Here is a 19,534-nt window from a genome sequence, read left to right as displayed (position 1 = left end):
TAATTAGGCTACGATGAAATAACCCGCAGCGTAGAGTTAAAAATGCACAATTGAAATATAACATTAAGTTCTGTGAAGAAACATGATCTGCCATTTGTGAAATATGATTTATGTCCTGTATTTACACAGCTATTGAGATGCTTCCGATACATTAGTGAACAAACAATCGCATCAAGTCAATTTGTAATAGTGATAACAAATTTAATCGAATAATTATGTCAACTACTATTAATTTTAATCCAATATAATACACTAATCACGGAAATTGCAATCATTAGGCCAGCTAAAAATAATAAGCAATGAATTATTTTTTATTTATTTAATTTTCTCATTATGTGTGATGGTTATACCCGGATGAATTTTCCATATCATTAAAAAAATCAAACTCACCACATATAGGGCCTAAGCAAGAGGAAAAGTGGAGCGAAAGAGTGTTCTCAGCCTGCTGCACTATAGGGCTGTACCCGTACAGAGGAGCGCCACTGCTTGACAGGAACCGTCAGAGCTCCATATTTGGGCAAAACCACGCCCCTTCAGCGTCATATTCTGACAGCGCCTCTCCCGTGGGTTTAGAGTTTTGGCTCCCGGGAAAGATTTCAGTCCTCGGGGAAAGAGGGCTTAGTTTTGCATGTTCCCATCCATCCTGCACGACGCGAAAGGGCCCCTTATCCACCTCTCCTGTGTACTAGGAACACCTCCACTGGTGATCAGCCTTTGCCTGTGTTTGTCTTGTGGAGAAGCAGCAGCACCTTTTCAGGAGTGGGTTTTTTATTCAACAAGAAGTCCTGAAGGTTTTGGATGCGGTGCTTCAGGGATGTGGGCACTTTGAGAGCAGCATCACCCACAAACACAAACAACTGCCATCGATTTTTCTGTGAATAGCACAAAAAAACAAAACAAAGAGGAACAATAGCAACACAAAAAAATCTTGTCTATTGAACAATTCACTTTTCCAGTCTGTGGATACCGCTCTAACTAAGTACGGCACTTTGAGATTTGTTCACATCGGACGGACTGAAGAGGGAGGCAAGACCTGTGGACCGGGTTTTCCCTCGCAAGTCTGAATCGGCTCTCACTACTTATCCCGTGATAAAAACCCTAAAGGATAACACGCTTGGACGTTTATTTCCCTAATTTCGCAGGAGGCTCTTTTCACGCAAATTGTCCTAAATGTTTGGAATTCAGGAAACTATACCGCGGGGTGGGACGACGATGAAGGAGGAACCGCTCGGTGGACTGAACTCGGTCCGCTCCTGGATGCACACAGCTGGGGTGGTGGATGCAAACACAGCCGCCCAAAGGTACGCATGCCAACAGCATCTGATTTTTCTCACGCATTCCCTCCTCATCATATCGACCCCTCAATCCCCTGAATACTCTGTATCAATTACGGTCTCCCAATAAATGCCCCCCCTTCGGCTTTCCCTTCTTTCATTACATCAGATTACCCATTATTGTGACAAATCAAGAAATCTCCCCCGTACTCAAGCGTGCTTCTGCATCTCCAATGTTTCCATCAGCTTCTCCATCATCTAGTATCCCCGGTGTCCGGTGCTTAACCGAGATGGTCTCTTGTTTTCTCCCCGCAGTGGTGTCGGCTTGGCACGGGCACATTATGAAAAGCAGCCCCCTTCCAACCTCAGAAAATCCAATTTTTTCCATTTCGTCCTGGCGCTGTATGACAGGCAGGGTCAGCCCGTGGAGATCGAAAGGACAGCTTTTGTGGACTTTGTGGAGAAAGAAAAAGTAAGCGGTGTATTTTAGAAAATTCGTGCACCCCTGTACATAATCAGCACATGTATCGAAATTATGTTCTCTGAAATGGCAATGGGTTACTAATGGGAAGTCACGTGTAATATTGATTTTTTAAAAACTCAATTCGTTGATGACAGAGAGTCGTTTTAACAACTAAAGCTATTTCTCTTCTTTTGCACAGAAACTATACATATCTTTTTGTCAACACAGACATGTGGTGGTGATAATGGACAGTTGTTCTGTTGATGTTGATTTTCACAAACTGTTGTCTTCTGCAGGAACCAACCAGTGAAAAAACTAACAATGGGATTCATTACAAACTACAGTTATTGTACAGCAATGGTGAGTTAAACTGTCTTTAATATTTTGCAAACACATTAAAATATATCAAACATGAGTTTGCCTGTCTGCATAAAGCCACATAAAGCCTCCTAGCCTAATAATAACAATAATACTAATAAAAGCAGTCTGATCATTTTATTCATGTACTCACTGTCTGAACTATTTATATTTTTTCATTGCAAGTTGTTAAACTTTTTTTTTTAAAGCACTTTATTTTTCTTTTTTTAATTTATTGCCCACAATTCCTCAAAACTCACAAGTGGTCTCGTTTTTCTCTCCCCAGGCGTCAGAACAGAACAGGATCTTTACATACGGTTAATCGATTCCATGACGAAGCAGGTAAGCTGCTGTTACACTTGTTTCTACGCACACAGTATAAACCCTGCTCACATCCATGGTTCACTTGTGCAAAACCTTAACACGCCGTGCAAATCGTCACCCCTGAGATGCATGCACCTCACGGTTTAAAATGAAGAAAAAAAATGGAAGTTGTGGCACAAAATAAAATCAAATTACCGGTGTAACAAGAAGAGACAGCTTTCATTTTAACTGTTTACGTTTGGCCATATCATATTGCATGACTCTTAAGTCAATTTAGTTAGGCTTCTTGGTAGGCTCACATTAAAATTTAAACACTACGTCTGCTCCATATGATCTGATTTTACTTCCCTGCAAAGAGTCAGAGGTGACGCTCTAAACATATAAAAAAAAATACATCAAGTATTATATTTATAAATATTAATACTAATATTTTTGCTGAGGTGCATTTCACATATCTCCCTCACAAACATTTAGGTGACTTTTAACCCAGAGAGCATCGCACAAAATGTTATTATTAATTCTGAATGCTCATTTGAAGCCAACGCAAAGATTTGTAAAGGTAATTATAATTTGGGGAATACAATCACACATCCTTATTTCAGCTCTCTACCTCGTGTTTTGTTATGAAATAGAGGGTTTAGGTAGAGCCCTCTGAATAGAGCCGTGAAGCCTGAGCCACTGGTCACAGACAACATTCCTGTGCGAATGATCCGAGTCAATGACGCAGAACAAGCAATTTATGGATTTCTGTTTCTACAGCTGCAAACAGCGACATAAATCAAACCAATATAGATAATCGCCCGTTTCCTAGAATAAAAAAAAGAAAAAGAAAGAAAACACATCAGGTCAAGTAGGACAGCTTTAAAAAGCGAGCGAGTGATGCGACCTGGTTCAGATATGTCACTTTTTCAAAGTCACTCTCTCATATTGGCCTCACGCGTGCCCGAAAAAAAAAAAAAATCTCAAAAATGATCAACTCCTTTAAAACATTCAAGAAATATCACGCTATGTATTTGATTGTATTTCTGTTATTTTGTTTTAAGTAATTTGTCAATAATGTGGTGTTTTGCCTGCGTTTACACTTGGTGCCTTTTCAATACGAGGGAGTGAAGTGTCTATCCTTAGAAATGGAAGAAGGAGGGAGGGATCGAGGGAGGGAGAGAAGAGCGGCAGAACTGATAGCTCCACGCCATCTGTTTCAGCCAATGCTCAAAAATTACTCAACCGTACCGCCAGACACCGCTTTTTATCCACAGAAAGATCATTGTTAGCGGCTCAAAATAAACAACAGATTGCCCATTAACACTTTCCCCCAAATATCCCCAGATTATAAGCATATTGATGACACTTCTATTGGATCTCTCCTTATGAAAATCTCTCTGTCTGTCTCTCTGAGCCACAGGATATTATCTAGATTAATAAAAAAAACACAATATATATTTATTATTACCGTAATCATTACCTATTCATTTTATAATTAGATATGTTATTATTACTGCACTAGGAATACTGTTGGTATTATTATTATTAGTCATAGTTATTTTTGTAATTTATTATTTAGGTAGATGCTATTGATGTTTATATGAATTATTATAATTTATAACACTGGGATATTGCTGTGATAATCTTAAACATATTTCTTACTTAGCCTTTGCACTCTTCTAATATATTCTGTTGTCCCAAGATCATGTGTATTCATGCCCTGATTTATTTAATTGTGTGCAAAAATAGCTGATATGTTAGTCTAATTATTTGTGAATGTATGTGAATTAATATGTGTTTAAGACATGACTGTGTTTTCAATTTATTTCACTCTCATTTCCTTTCAAAGGCCATAATTTATGAGGGCCAAGACAAGAATCCAGAAATGTGCAGAGTTCTTCTTACCCATGAAATTATGTGCAGGTAAGCAATTTCTTTTTTTTTTTCTTTGCTCTGTCCATTTTGCAGATCCAGGCAAAAAGTAATTCAGTCCCCTTCAATAAGTTTTGACACTCATGATGTGATGCAGCAATCCACACTGTCCTGTGGTCCTTCAGCAACCACAGAGAGAGAAAGCTGCTGTCATTTCTAACTTTGATATGATGTGATTCAACTTTGATATGAATATGAATATGACAGTGAGAATGAATTGACTGTCTTTTTCAGTGAAGGGAAATTTAATGTATAATAAACAGTCAGTGACACAGAACATAAGTTATGTTTTTTAATTTTTAGCTTATTTATTTTTATATTCTAAGAATTGTATGTCATCATTTAAGCCTGCCAGAGACAATGTGTTTTCTGTTAAGTTATGCATAGACGTTGCATGCCATGTATCAGTTTTTTTTCTTCTTTTTAGCACAGAGTCGGTTCTCAGTTGATCCCACCTGTCAACAATGATCAGCGAGCCTTTTAGCGTCATTTAACCACATAAATCTCAACCTCTCATATTGCGCTGCTATTCAGCGGTGTCATTGATACTAACAGGAAAAATGTCTTTTGTTGTTATTGTTGAGCTCAGCATGAGCTTTGTGAACATTGAATTCGGATACTGTCGGTTAACCTCTCCTTTGTTGCACCGGTGCATTGTTCAAGTTACTGGTTGAGAGCAAGTGCAGCTTGAGAGCTGAGAATGATTTGTCTTTTTCCATGCATAAACTCATCACTCACGCTCAATTTAAACATGCATCCATCACTTATTTGTGACACTTTGAATATGCTCGTGCTCTAGAGGTAATTTTTTTTTTTTTGTCAAGAGGAAGTGCGTTTTGCTGCTGAATAAAGAACTACTTTAAATGCTGCCTATTATCAGATAAGAAGATATACATAATAAGAACAGTTGTAATAAGAATAATCTTTTGATATCTTATCTTATTCTTTAGGCATGTGATACATATAGTTTTTGAATTATATTTTTGCTCTAATACACTGCAGCGCCTTAGCTATAAAAACATATCTTTATTACTGCTGCTAGAAAGTCATGTAAATCAGACATATTTAAATAACGTCTGGTTGACTGACAGTAGCTTTGCACAAAATCTTTGTTTTTCCTTCTGCACCATATGGCATAAATCAATCTTATTCACATATTGTTATATGTTTTCATTTCAAATGGAAGCTAGGATGATGTATTTGTTTATTTTTGCAGTTTTGATTCAAGTCTCAATCAAAGAAGTGAAAGGCGGCTAGCTATAGGCTTAGGGGTGGAGATGGCTGAAACATGTGGTGGAAGATAGATTAGTGCTTTTGAGGCCATAATTGATAAATGCCCTGCAGAAATATTGGTTGAGGGTGGCACCTTGCATCTCCCTCAGAAATAGCAGCTTGGCAATTAGAGGTAAACAAAAGCTGAAGCTGTGAAAAGTGACTCCCCTGCCTCCTGGCCCAATCCCCACTCCCCTCCCCTCCAACACTAAGCCAAACAACACAACATGTTGTTTTCACCATTTTTATCAGCCATCAGCATCAATGGAATGGATAGATTGAGTGAAGGAAATCTCATGGCATCCCCCCCCCTCCCCCCTCAATATCAAAACCACTCCAAGGCACTTAATAAATGTATGTGGTTTTGTGTGCATTATTTATTTATTTTTATTTATTTAGCAAAGTATTGCTTGTTCTGAAACCCACTGTCTATGTTCCAACAGCCGATGCTGTGACAAGAAAAGCTGTGGAAACAGGAACGAGACTCCATCAGACCCTGTGATCATTGACAGGTAAGGCTGTGTGCAGCTTCTTCTGTGTTTGTGAACGGGGAACGAGTAAGTAAATGAGTGAGTGCCTGAGTGACTAAATGGATGAGTGACTGAGAGGATGAGCAGGCACATGGATGAGCTTGTGAACAAATGAGTTCCCTCCCGGTGTGCCAAACGGCCCAGTTGGGCTGACTTGCATCTCATAGCCTACAGTGTGGGAACTGTGGGTGATTCTGTGAGTGGCTGAGGGGCGTCTTTCCCAGGTACCTGTGCACCGAGGGGCGGTCACCACCTGGATAGGGTTTGTTCAATCACAGGTGGTTCAATCACTAGAGGATCATGCTGGGAATACACCTAATTAGCTTAGGCAACTTCACATTTATTTGGCTGGCTTCCCTTCTTTGTTTGCGACAGTGATGCTTACACTGTCAATAGTTGTTTTTCATTGACTGTTTCCTTCTCTCAAGTTAGCTGTGAGCTAGACGCCATTAAAGTTTTGTTTTAGAAAGGATAAACATTTTATGTCTGCTGTTTTGTTCTGCTCCTTCAGGGAAGTTGCATCTGCCACATTTATATTACCTCCATCACCTTCTAAAGAGGGAGAATAAATAGTCTTCTTTCAGGCATTGACATTTTCCTCACACTTTAAAACTATATGTCCTGGTCAGTGTGAATATGTTTAGGTAGTTTAGTGTGTGTATTTGCATGCTGGATATAGGGGTGAGGTAGGGGGTGTAGTTTGAGCGTTGATCTCAATGTAACTCTCACCACGTAGTAGGGAGAGACAGCAATGCTAATGTTTGACTAGCCGGAATCACTGTTTGCTTAGTGGAGAATGCCTGGTATCTGACAGAGGGGACAACTCTCTTATTAGTAATCAAATAGGGCTGAGCAGTTGTTGCTGCCACTCCACTCCAGCGGCTTCTCATGCATCAGGAAGTAGGAGCTGGCTGCCCTGGGAGCCTGGATGGATTACCAGAGCTACTGCTGTCTGAACTCAAATTCACACAGACACACGTAGATACACACACACACACACACACACACACAGACTAGGACACAAACACAACACCAACACACGAGCATGACCATCCTCATACGCATGCATGCAGCTTGTATGTTGTTTATGCTTTTATGCTTGACAGTCACAGTGCATACAAGAAACATTACGGAGTTGTTTTTTTTGCTGTATCTGGGACCAAGCAGACCGCTTAATTTATTAGTCAAGTGCATTTGTAAGTGAAGGGACGTACATTAACATATAACTTGAGACGTCTACTTTGCTTAATTTCCGCTGCTTTCATGTTTGCTTTGTGTCGCTCTGCTGCCTTTTACTGCTTAGAGTTTCGCACACCATTGTTCTTCAATCTGCAGGACAAAACATGTAACATAAGTACAATAAGCAAAATGAATGCATGGAGAATTAAAGTCAAGAAAGAGGGGTGGGAAAAAAAGAACAGGGAAAAAAGAAGCGGATGGATATTGTAAGCTCAACTGGCTCAGGGAGGGCTCGGATTTTCATTGTGACGAGTCTGAATAGGAGTAGAGTATCCCTTTCCTTGCACAATGAGCGGCTCTGTTGAAACACAAAAGCATATGTTCCTCATTAGACCCTCCCATTGTCTCCATGTCGTAACTATGAGCCCGTCAGCTCACCCCAACAGACCCACACAGGTTCCCAGTGACTGAGGGAGAGGGGTGCTTGTGAAAGGTTGCAGGGTTTAGTAAGAGTTACGGACATGGCCAGAGCACACTGTAGGCTTGCTACGCAAGACTATTTACCACAATTACTTGACTTTTCCCGCTGTGCATATGGGTAAGCTTTTAGTTAAAGCTTCCATGTTTTACAGCCATTTCTGTTACATCTGTCATTTTCTCATGCACATCATTACAGGCACCTGTGTTGCGGTCGCTGCTGGCAGAAACTGATTATTTCCAATTGAGTAGAACATAGTTGAGTGACATAAACCTAGAGGAGAGGTTTGATTGTTGAATCAGGCATGTCTCATCTGTCTATGATTACAGTATGAAAACCAGCTAGCACTGCCACATTTCCTAGAGAAACAGTAGCATGGCCGAACCTTAAGAAACAGATTTGGAGTGAATCATTGATGGCGTTCATTCGCTGTAACATTTTCCCAGATGGTAAGAGGGGAAAGCGCACACAGCTAGCTGGCATCTAGCAAGACATTAACTGGCGTTCCCATGGATCTGGCATATCCAACGGAGTTTGGGAAACTTATCATTCCAAATGTGTCCTATTTTCCTGCGGTCAAGCCAGACATCTGTTTACCCTATTTTCTCTCAGAGTTTTGATACAGATTTTCACTCAGATTTTTGAAGAGGAAGGATTCTCTTTAAAAAAAGGTTGGTTAGATATAGGCCCAACAGCTGTCACAAAGTTTCAGCGCCGCTTGGTCTTTAAATATTTCAGCACTTACATTTGATGCCCTTGCATTATTCATACTTCTTTTTGGATGAAGAAAGGTCCTATTTTTGTTGCAATTGGGTGGGTTTATATGTGTCATATCAAAAGTCAGTACATAATTTGTTCTACAAAAAAAGTCTATTGTGTTTCAATAGTGCACATGTACATGTACAAGAAAATAAAACATTTCAAAGTCAGTTGGTGCTTACATTAAATACAAAAAACAGTACATTTATTTTGTGACTAATTGAAGCACTTTTGCTATGACCGCATGGCTTTGCAGTTCGGTATAATCATCTCTCCCCTTTATAAATCCAGCAGTGCTACAGATGTCACATTTATAAGTTAATGGTGCCTTAAAGTAAGTGGGGGTGTAGGTTTATGCAGTCGGTAATTTGAGTCTTTAGAATTATAGTGATGAGGTACCCAATATCTGATTAGATGGTTTTCCCATTTACAGTGCATGTAGTGTATAGCCAAACATAACTCAATTTGCGATGACTCTCCTGGTCTGGTATCTGTCTTCACTCTCTTGCATATTGACTTTGTCTTCTCTTGTGTGAAAGATTAGATACATTGTTCAGGCTTACACATGGATTTTGTAATAAGACAGCACATGTTGTTGAAAGAGGATAGAAAATGACTCATTCTGCGTGTCAGGGTTCAAAGGTCACATTTTACTCTGAGAACCCAGAGCAATTTATTCAAGTAGAATCGAGACCAAAATTGAGAGAATGCGTTATCAATGTGTATTCTATCCATATATGAATTTTAAATTGAATGTATGTTGATACAGTTTAACATCTTGTGTCAGTTTACGCTGCCATTCACAAACGGACTCTGTATCAGATCTAAACATGTCAGCTCCATTTATTCCAGCCGCTACGGCACTCCCTTTCACTTCCTGTCACAAAGGTCAAAGAGCACTGACCTTTGGAGTGCAGCCCAGCCACTGAATTATTCATGACATTGACTTGTTTTTTCCCTTATTTCTCCCCCTTGTCTTTTTTTTTTTTTGTCAGCACACATGGTTGTGCTGTGGGAGGCTTTTATTCATTTAGCTCATTTATAAAGGCCTCACCGCACCTGTTCGTGTGTTAATGCGATTAAATTTTGGCCTAATGTAAATTTTGCTTAGCTTTCTGTTATGTCCCTCATTAGTGAGCCTGTATTTTCTAAATGACTTTGCCTTATCGTTTATTTGGTGAACACCTACGAGGTCATTTCCCAGAGTGCACTTGACTTGTTGTCAAGTTGTTTACCAGAAACAAAAGACCCGCAGCCTTAGAACGTCTCACATGTGGTTCCCTCGGCCTTCTAAGAAACAAATCGGAAAATTTGTGTGCTCCCATCTGGTTTTTGCAAAACCGTGATTACCTCCAAAAGCTGAACAAATGCCAGTATTTATAAGGTCAGCCCTTTATGTGGAAATGTGATGTAAATGAGAATCAGCGAAAGGGGACATTAAACAAAATTAAATTCATTGTCTCCTTTAATGTCATTTACATTTTTGGCTAAGCCCTGGACTGTCAAAGAGGATTTCTAAAACCATTTTAATTGCACATCAGCATTGGAAAAGAGGGTGTGTTTTCCCTGAGTGGCGGTCTTGATAACCTGCAAAGAGAAGTCTGTTTATGAAGTACCTAAATGACATGTTTTCACTGCATCTGTAGAGAGGCAATTAAGATGGCACTCGGTAGGTAGTGTTAATCTAGCATTGAGCTCCCACCATCCATAATGAAAATGATGCAGTGGATGGGGTCACTTTTGTTGTGATAGAGTTGATTGCTGCAGGTGTTCCTTCTGGATTTTTTACATTATACCATTGAGCCGTGGGACCTGCACTGCAATGTGTTTTTTAGGCTTCCACAGCAAGTCATTTAAAGCTGTTAACTTGTATAGGAAATGCTCTCTTACTATGTTTACACACACACACACACACACACACACACACACACACACACACACACACACACACACACACACACACACACACACACACACACACACACACACACACACACACACACACACACACATTCAAACACCTGCACACCTTGGCTTAACAATATATCCATCTCAGCGTTTTATTTATGGTTGTGTTTGGTGTAATTCATGTGACAGATGTGAGTTTTTGACGCCCATTGAGAAATTGGAGAATAAACTGCTCACCCCAGTCGACGTGATGTTTGAGTCAAGCCTGTCTCCTCCCGAGCAAGAGTAGGAAGAGCAGGAAGTGTTGAGAGCAAAAGCTGTACTTGGCAGCTTTCCTTTGGCTTGCACTTGCTGAAAAATGAAACCCAGACCCTCTCTGCAGCCCCAGAGCCAGAACCTCCTTCCCAGTGCTCCAACATCTAGGATTGGGTAATACTGTTCACTAAGCAAAACATTACCTCAAATTATTCTCGACCTGTTTTCTATTCCCTCCTCCCTCATGTCGGTTTTATCGCAGTTTGTAAATGTCAAGACACGTACAAAGACGCACAGTATAAATGATATTTTCCAAATTATGCTCACATGTTTGGGTTCACATGAGTGGCGGCTGAACGTAACGTGGTGCCTGACGTTCCCAAGGGAGACCCACCTCACTAGGGTAGGATTCCCCAGTGGCATCAGCTAATGGCAAGACTTGACAACAGCAGAGAAGCCGGGGGTGTTGTGTTTTACTAGCGCTGAGCTGGGGTGATGACTTTAACATGTGTGCAGAGAAAGACTGAGATGTTTGTGTGGTGTGTGTTAGGTGTGTGTGTGTGTGTGTGCGTGCGTGTGTTTTGTGTGTGTGTCCTTGCGCGTACACACACTTGCATGCACGTGTGTGTTTGCATACTTGTGTGTGTGTGTGCTGTGCTAAAGAGAGAGGTGTGCAGTACGAAAGAGCGGCGCGGGCCAACAGAGCGACGGATTCGGCTCCAGCTTGACGGCAGTGAAAGACGAAACATGGTTCCACATGTGTTGAGAAAGAGCAGTCCATCTGTCCATGGAGACAACCCCTCCCCCCCTTCACCACCCCCTTCTCTTTCCTTCTCCTCTTCTCCTTCTCTTGCTCTCCTCTCCCCCCACTCTTTACTCCCCTGGTTCACTGCTGACAGAAACAAGGCCAGAGCTGGGGTGATGGGATGAATGCTGGGCCAAGAGCAACACTGGACGTTGCATATATATATATATATATATATACAGTACACACACACACACACACACACACACACACACACACACACACACACACACACACACACACACACACACACACACACGGTGAAGAGAAATCTGAAAAGGTTATAAAAGATAGAAAGAAGTTTTTGGTGGATATGTTGTTAAAGTTTACTATCTTCAGTTGCATTGACTGTCTCGGTTTAGCGCTGCGTTAATGTGATTTAAATCTGGGTGTGGAGCAATGGAAGTGATTTATTTTGATATTATGAAAGAAAACATCATCAAAATCTATTAAGATTTATTCACTGCTCCCTGACACACTGCTGCAATAAGCCACCGTGGTGAAAATCTTACATTATTGAAATTAAATCTGAAGTAAAAAAAAAAAAAAACATGCCACTCTTTCTCAAATATTTAGCAGCTCTCCTTTATAATTAAACTTTATAGCTGTTTTGAAGACGTTTGGTTTCCTAAAGCATTAATGACACAAGAGCGTTGTCAAACAGCTCCTGATTCTGTGACTCACTTTTAGGTCACTCAGACCAGTGTTTTTTTTTTAAAGCCATTTCTTCTTTTGAAAAAGGGTCTCCTTTCTTTCTCTTGGCATGTTCTCACTCCCATTCAATCCTTATTAGGTTTCCCCTAATTGTCAAACAAACTGTTGGGTCAACCTCAGTCGTATCTGGCCGTAAAACAGCACATTAGGCCCTGGTGAGGGATATATGTGGTATTTCATCGGAGACGGAGTAATGCTGGGGTTTTATGGTTAAGTACCAGTTCACGCCCATGCCATTTGTTTCGCATTAGAGTGGAGGTTTTGTAAATCAGATCAATATGTTCGCTGAGATGTGATTCCTTGTCGGGATCTCCCGAGTCGTTCTTTCCTCAAGTATTTTTCTTAGGGGACTGGTTGTCGATGCACAGTCCTCCGCTCCCCCTCCCCTCCCATCCTTCCCTTTTTCCCTACCTCTGTCAGTCCCTCCCTCCAGCTCCACCTCAATCTATTTCCATTTTCTGAATGTAGCAATTTGTAGTGTGACACAGGCAAGATTAGGATGGGAAGCAGTCGGAAGATTTCATCGGACATGGTCCTGCTCCCGCTGGTGTGAGGTCACAGGACAAAGATGGGGGAATTCAGGGATAGGGTCATCAGTTACCTCGGGGAAACGAGCTGGTCCGCTGGCTGCTCTGTTGGCCCCAGGGGTGCCTGGGATGTATCGGAGGAGAAGCCCCGGAGAAAGAGCCCTGAACCAGTGTCATTTATTAAAAGTGACAAGTTATTTCTAACTATAGCTCTGTTTTTATTGTTTTACAATGCTGTCATTTGGAACAGTGCCCCTCTCTTCAGGAATCACAAACAAGTGATGAATGAACGAGGTGACCTGCTTTTTAAACACACATGCTCGATGCACTTTGGCCACACATGTGTGCTGTTAAATTATATTATGTATTTTGTTGCGGTGCTTAAATTAAACAAATGTGCAGGTTTAATAAAGATACACTGTATGATAAGTGCAATGAAAATATTTCACCATTCACCAGTTTTCTCCAGGACATTTGTTCAGTAAATTAATAACAGCTTACAGTATGAATCTCAAGCTGACCTCTGCGTAATCAGTACCAGAAGTTCCACAGAACATGACCACACTGTGGTGTGTGTTGTGTGTGTGTGTGTGTGTGTGTGTGTGCGTGCATATAGCTTTTCCGTCTATTTTAGTGTTTGACTTGAGTTTCTTTATTAAAAAAATACAACATTCGTGCTAATAATGGAGTATGTATTCAATGTTTTAGGGTTTTTAGGTCTTTAGGGTCACTAAGGTACTTGGCTACCCCTCTTTTTTTTTACTGCCTGCCCCAACTGCGTTAATGATATATGACAGAAATTTCCTTGAGCTGGTTCAGTGGCAAGAAAGGTCCTGGCTAGTCTATATCAATCCATCTGACTTATGTTCCCATGTCTTGAATTACCGCTTGATGGAAACCTGCTGCGGGCTTCTCTTGCCAATTGAAATCAGATCTCCTCCACAGCCTGGTGTGATATTGATCCATATTCAACACCCAGGCAGCCGATCGATCAGTATTGATTTACAATAAAAAACACTCCTCTGCTTGTTCAGCACTGCGATCGATACTTTAAAGCAAAGGGGGAAAAATATTTAAAAAGAAGAAACACGGGAGATTGCTTTTTCCATGCGGTGACCAGCTGGAATATATAAAAATGTGAGGAGATGTTTTATTTTCATTAGTGGAGTTGGAGTTTAAGTGACCAAACCTTGACCACACCGGCGACCAGCAACCATGTCTACAGTGAACAATGATCCTCTCCGCGATGTGAGCCAAACCAATAAAAATGGTTTAACGGGATGACACTTCTATAAGGACTCATTTATTGAAGGAGGTGTGTCTGTTTCTGAATTAGTGGCACATCTGCACTGCAATGGGGAGTGCTAAAACTGTCATATCAAATCTATCTGAAAATTGAAACGGAATGCTAAAAGTGGTGGATCAAGCCCGAGCACTTTAGCTTGATTTCGGCGTGTTAACAGGATGACATGATTTCCTGTGGTTTTGATATTAATTTGTTTCAATTCTCTATTCATCACATGACAAACATTTAGTCAGTCTAGATCTCTCGGACTTCCTCCCCTCTGCCAAATAACTGTTCCCATCCAGCAGGTCCCAGCATTGGCTCGGGCTGCCAACATCTGAAAGTTATTATCCCCAATCTCTGACATCCAGGAGTTTACAGTTATATAATGATGGGGAAAACCACATGTCCCCAGAGGCAGAGAACATTTTTGAGATGCCTCCCCATCTGTTTTGGGGGAGCTGCCCATTTTGGGCCAAACTGAGAATGGCAGGCAGATTCTTTTTTGTAATTTTTATTTTCTACCACTGGAACAGGCCAGTCTGGGAATCATTATATGGGGTGATAAAGCAAATCCAATTGGGTCAGGTTCCCCTCCACACAGTGCTGGTGGCACCAGCTCTCCCTGCCTCACTGCTTGTCCCTGACTGTGTAAGTGGTGGTTGTTTGTTTGTCCTAGAGAGGCTAGGCTGTGGGACTAATGCAAGCCCGGGGGCCAGCCAGGTCGGAGGCGACGGTAAACCCGAGCTGCCTGGTGCAGCAGTGCTCCCTTGCTGCTGGCTCGGCCTTGTTTGGACTGCAGCTCCGGTTTGCTTTCTTAGAGGGAAGCTGAGCCTCCGTAATCATTGAGCCTTTCGCTCGGGTGGGGAGCACAGCAGAGACCAGAGGGAGTGATGACATAGGTCCGCAGAGGCCTGGCCCGGTCCACCCCTGCTGCTCTTAGCATATTTATTTTCCCTTCTCATTGTATGGTTTAAGTCACACCATATTATGTTCGGACCTTATGCACGTGCATAGGCACTCAGAAGTGATGAGGTGCATGGCGTAAAGCTGTAGGCTTTGTTTTTACTAATAACGCCGGGGATTAGTGACTTGCTGACCTCAGTGTAATCTTTATTAGTCTGTTAACCATATACTCTAGTTACGAAGCAGCCCTAACTGATGTGAGAGCAGTGACACAGACATGCAGTTGAACACAACCCAAAAATGGGGAAATTACATGCATTATTAAATCAATATGTAACAGATTATGTTATGTGTAGATTAATCTATGTTTCTGCTATAGTGTTTCCAAAATCTTACAGATTTAGTTATTTAAGACCTTCCATCTTGCCCTCTGGACACTCCTCAAAAATGTTTTATTCAACATCACCACTCTGTTCTGTTTTGTTACGTTATTGAAATGGGTTGTCGATTCGAATAGAGTCAACCTGGTGGGCCAATCTCATTGTAGCCAGTGGAGAGTGAAAGCCATCTCTGCAGCATAACCTCACCAGAACACACACAGAGATTGGACGAGGGGGGCAGTGAGAGCAAGAGTGCCTTCTCCAGATGGAGATCCCAGATATGGGAGAAAATGTCCGGGCCATTTTCCAGGGTTTCCATAATGGGAATCTACCCCTTGCTTGCTTATTAAGTTGTGCACACAAGGAGGAGTGAGGAGAGAGATGGAGAGGAGAGGAGATAAGGGCAGGCGAGGCGAGAGATGGACAACCTGCACGCCGTCACCTCTCTGTTGTAAGTGTCAAGCAGACCCTGTCGGAGAAATCACAGGTCATGTGGATAGATGATTGTCAAAGCACCACATTGATATAAGGGCTTTCTTTTTTTCTTTGAGCCGCGTAGGTGCATGATAAGATTTGTTTTTGTTTTCTGTTGGAGAGGGAAAAAGTATGACGTTCAGGTCATGAAGGTGGACTCGCGGGTCAAAGGGTCACAGCCTTTTTGGTACCTGAGCAACCTCACATGGCTAAGCCATTTCTCAGGCTCCTTGAAATGATTGTGGGGTGTGGGAGGGGTATAGGTTGAAGGGGTGGGCAGGAGAGTGATCTATCAGCGACAGCGGCAGACATGCAGACAGAATGGCAGCTACTGCAGCTAAACAGAGTGAGACAGATAGGCAGAAGTCTCTCATATGTAACACCAGGAGCTTTAAGACGACAGCGCTGAGTGTTATGGATGCTTGACATTGACCTCTTATACAGACATGGAGTATTCATCAAGGTTGTAGGACAATAGTGTATTTGTTTGTAAATTATTTAGTTCACTGGGTGAGATGCTACTTTCCTCACAATTTTGTAAGATAAGAACAATCTGTTTTTTCATTCTCCCTTTTGTGCATCTTGTTAGATGTTTTTGACAAGACTTAGAATTTAGGTGATCATATTTTGAAGACTGTCAGTTCTATCAATTTGAATCTACTTTAAAAAGAGAAGAGGAAAAAAGCTCTGAAGCTTACATTTCTCTCGAAGAGGAATATTTGTGTACAGATAGGCCTGTCATTCTGTGAAACAACATTCATGATTCTTTTATTGGTGCTCAGCCATCACCCCCTCTCTTCCTCTGTGGAAAAAAGGGCTAGTCTACAAAGTGGCTTTTTGCTGTTTGAGAGAAGTAAACTTCATCAGGTCGACGGCGAGGTGTGCTTCACATGTCACTCAGTCGAGCTCCCTCCTAATGAAATGCTGCATACAGATTTCTGCCTGCGGGCTCAGGGGGATAAGACCGTGGTAACAGAATGAAACAAACCCCTTCCCATTCCCTTCACTCACTCACTCACTCACACACAAACACACATGCAAAAAAATACACAGACAGACACACATTCATACAGCTGTATACACACACACACTTGCTGGAGAGCATCCATGTGAGGAGATCCAAATCTGCAATTTATTCAAATATTGATATTTCTACTTGTCAGGAGAAAGGTGCCTTGAAATTTCCTCTGAGTACTGCTGTCAAAAAAATAGCAGGAAATATGTCAGATAATTCATAAATGGAGTTCAGCGCTGCAAAGTCAGTTGGGAACAGCAAAAAATATATATGCTTGTCAATGAAGAATAGGAGCAATATTACAGAGCCTGCTGCTCATTCTTCCATCATGTCAAGCAAACAGCTTTTGCAGGCCCATAAGTGTATGTTTCAGTCTCTGTGTATTTGTGTATATGCATGTATATTTGTATATGTCCCTGTGTATGTACATGTGTATGTATATTTATTCATATGAATGTGTGTTTGTGCTTTGGCTATGTTGTGACTTCTACTTAGATGTGTTTGTTATCTTTTTCCATCAAGACACCCCATTTCCCATCTTGAAGCAGCCAATGGGAACGTGTCCTTTTTTTCTTTTTTGCAGAGGTCCGTAACCGGACGCTGGCCTCCATGTGGTTTGAATTAGGGCCCCCGAAACTGTGAAGGACGCCTTGAATGACGTTAGGCACTTGCAGACCAAATTCCATTCTGCTGAATGGTGGAGAAAAGAGCTCTCCGGAATCCTCCGAGATTTTTTGGCTCAGGCCCGCCAGCGATTAAAACAGGGCGGAAACCAATAACTCAATGAATCATGGGGCAACGTCCCATGAAATCTCTCACTGCTCTGTCACACCCTCATGCAAACCCAAATCAACTCGAACTCTGCTGATTAGTCTTTTTTCCAAAGTAAAAAAAAAAAAGATATCGGACAAAAGTCTTGTTCTTTCTCCTGTTTATTGAACAGAACTTTCAACACTTTGAGCAGAAAATGCACTCTCTCCTGTCTTCTTCCCCAGTTAGTTACCTCCATTTTGACAAAGTGTGGGCTTCCTGATGATGCATCGCTTGACCATGTTGTGCCAAGGCAAGACAGAATAGGACTCCACATATCTCCTGCGGTCATGTGATGCCATAGTTCATAGCCGTTGATGAGATGCAGTTTGGCACAGCTTGGGACCCATCTGGGAGATGCAGATACGCAGACAGGAGAAGTATTTTACAGCAATGCATCTGCACGCTTGAAGAGCTATTTAGCATATGCTGCTATATGAGAGAATTTGCTTTGGTGTTGCCAGCTGCACATTAGTCTTCATTTCTCCTAAATCCGACTGAACAGCTGATCCATAGTTGTAGACGGCTAGCATTTACCGAAATAATGTTTTATGTTAATGCAGCAAGTTAGTTCACATTTTAGATTTACTTCTGCATTACGTTGAATTATTCTCTTAAAATAACACAGCGAAAACCAAGTCTATTTCCAGTTTTTCTTGTATCAACAATAACAATGTCAAGCAGTGCAGTAATGCTGCTACCAGCACTGGCCAGTTTGTTTCTGTTAGCTCTTGCAGAAGTCAAAGCCCATGCTGCTGCTCTAACTCAAGTGGCTGATATGTTAGGCCATCTAGGGCATGGCAGGCGGTTGACAGTCCATGCAGCCTGTCTACCCACAGGACATCTCCACATAGTGTGTCCACAGTGGGGCCAGTGCTGTCATCTGGGCCCACTATGGACCACTGCTCTGCTGACAGTGAGAGGGTAAACGTTTACCACCTCAATCCCCCATTAACTCGGTGAAGGCGCTTCGATCCTCTGTGAAAATAACGATATTGATTAGAGCTTGGCTCTACAAACGAAATGGTTGCAACTAAAAAAGGGATGGGCCCTTGCATTAGAATATGGGATTTTCGAGGATAAAAGAGTGTTTGGATCTTGTTATATTTCTCCTCTCCTCCATCTCCCTCTAGCTTTCCCCCACCTCCTTGTCTCCTCTCTTTCTGCATTTTTATGTATGCGCATGTAGTGTGAGAGCCCGCGTGTCTCCTAAGATTACCCTCCGCTATCCCCGCAATCAAACAACAAATGACAACATCATTGCTCAGGCCTTTTCAAAATACGACACAAAAAGTGTGTTGTAGCGACATTAACTTGCAACAACCCCCTAATAGACCCTTGTGGGTTTTGTATCACTCCCCCTCTCTCTCCTCTCTTCTCTCTGCTAGGCTGTCACACACATCCACCCCCCTCACAGTGCGAGCCTCCGAGCCTCGGTGGAGATCAGGAGCTCCCTGTCGGAGGTGCTTTGTCACGTAGCCCAGGGAGCGTGGAACTCACCCAGAGCTGTTGAACAAACACAAGCACAGGGGCTGTCAATAGCAGCTCCGCAAACTAATTGCCTGTCAAATGAACCACCCTTGTTAAGCTGCCCTCACACACACACATAGACACACACACACACACACACTAGTGCGTGCACTGTGACATTAATACGCTCACACACACATGCACACACACCCACACACAGAGCCGATTTGATTCAAAGAGTAGTGATACCTTGTTAGAAGAAAAGACACACGAGTGCCACTTCTCTGTTTGCCGCCTTGTTTCTGCAATCGTTACCGGCGTGTGTAGTGCCAACTTGGTAGTGCAGTCACCGTGAGATTGCCATTTTGTGATTATTAAGGGGAGCATAGTATAGTATAGCTGATGTAATCCAAACACGTCCCACACACCCTACAG

The 19,534-nt window shown here is 41.9% G+C and overlaps 1 protein-coding gene across 5 annotated transcripts in view; it reads left to right on the top strand.

Moving 5' to 3' along the window:
* The first annotated feature begins 597 nt into the window (after positions 1-597).
* LOC120548287 (transcription factor COE3) overlaps positions 598-19,534 on the top strand; it is a 67,347-nt gene continuing 48,410 nt past the window's right edge. For 4 of the 5 annotated variants that reach the window (XM_039784424.1, XM_039784422.1, XM_039784425.1 and 1 more), the window contains exons 1-6: positions 1,171-1,301; positions 1,590-1,746; positions 2,034-2,097; positions 2,381-2,436; positions 4,250-4,323; positions 6,048-6,116. In XM_039784424.1, the coding sequence (XP_039640358.1) occupies positions 1,171-1,301; positions 1,590-1,746; positions 2,034-2,097; positions 2,381-2,436; positions 4,250-4,323; positions 6,048-6,116 (551 nt within the window). Of the gene's footprint in view, positions 1,302-1,589; positions 1,747-2,033; positions 2,098-2,380; positions 2,437-4,249; positions 4,324-6,047; positions 6,117-19,534 lie in introns of all 5 variants that reach the window. The other variant, XM_039784421.1, reaches the window with a different exon arrangement.

This window comes from Perca fluviatilis, chromosome 19, assembly GCF_010015445.1.
Source record: "Perca fluviatilis chromosome 19, GENO_Pfluv_1.0, whole genome shotgun sequence".
Taxonomy (NCBI): domain Eukaryota; kingdom Metazoa; phylum Chordata; class Actinopteri; order Perciformes; family Percidae; genus Perca; species Perca fluviatilis.
Note: the sequence above shows the minus strand (reverse complement) of the source record. Positions and strands in the feature narration are given on the sequence as shown.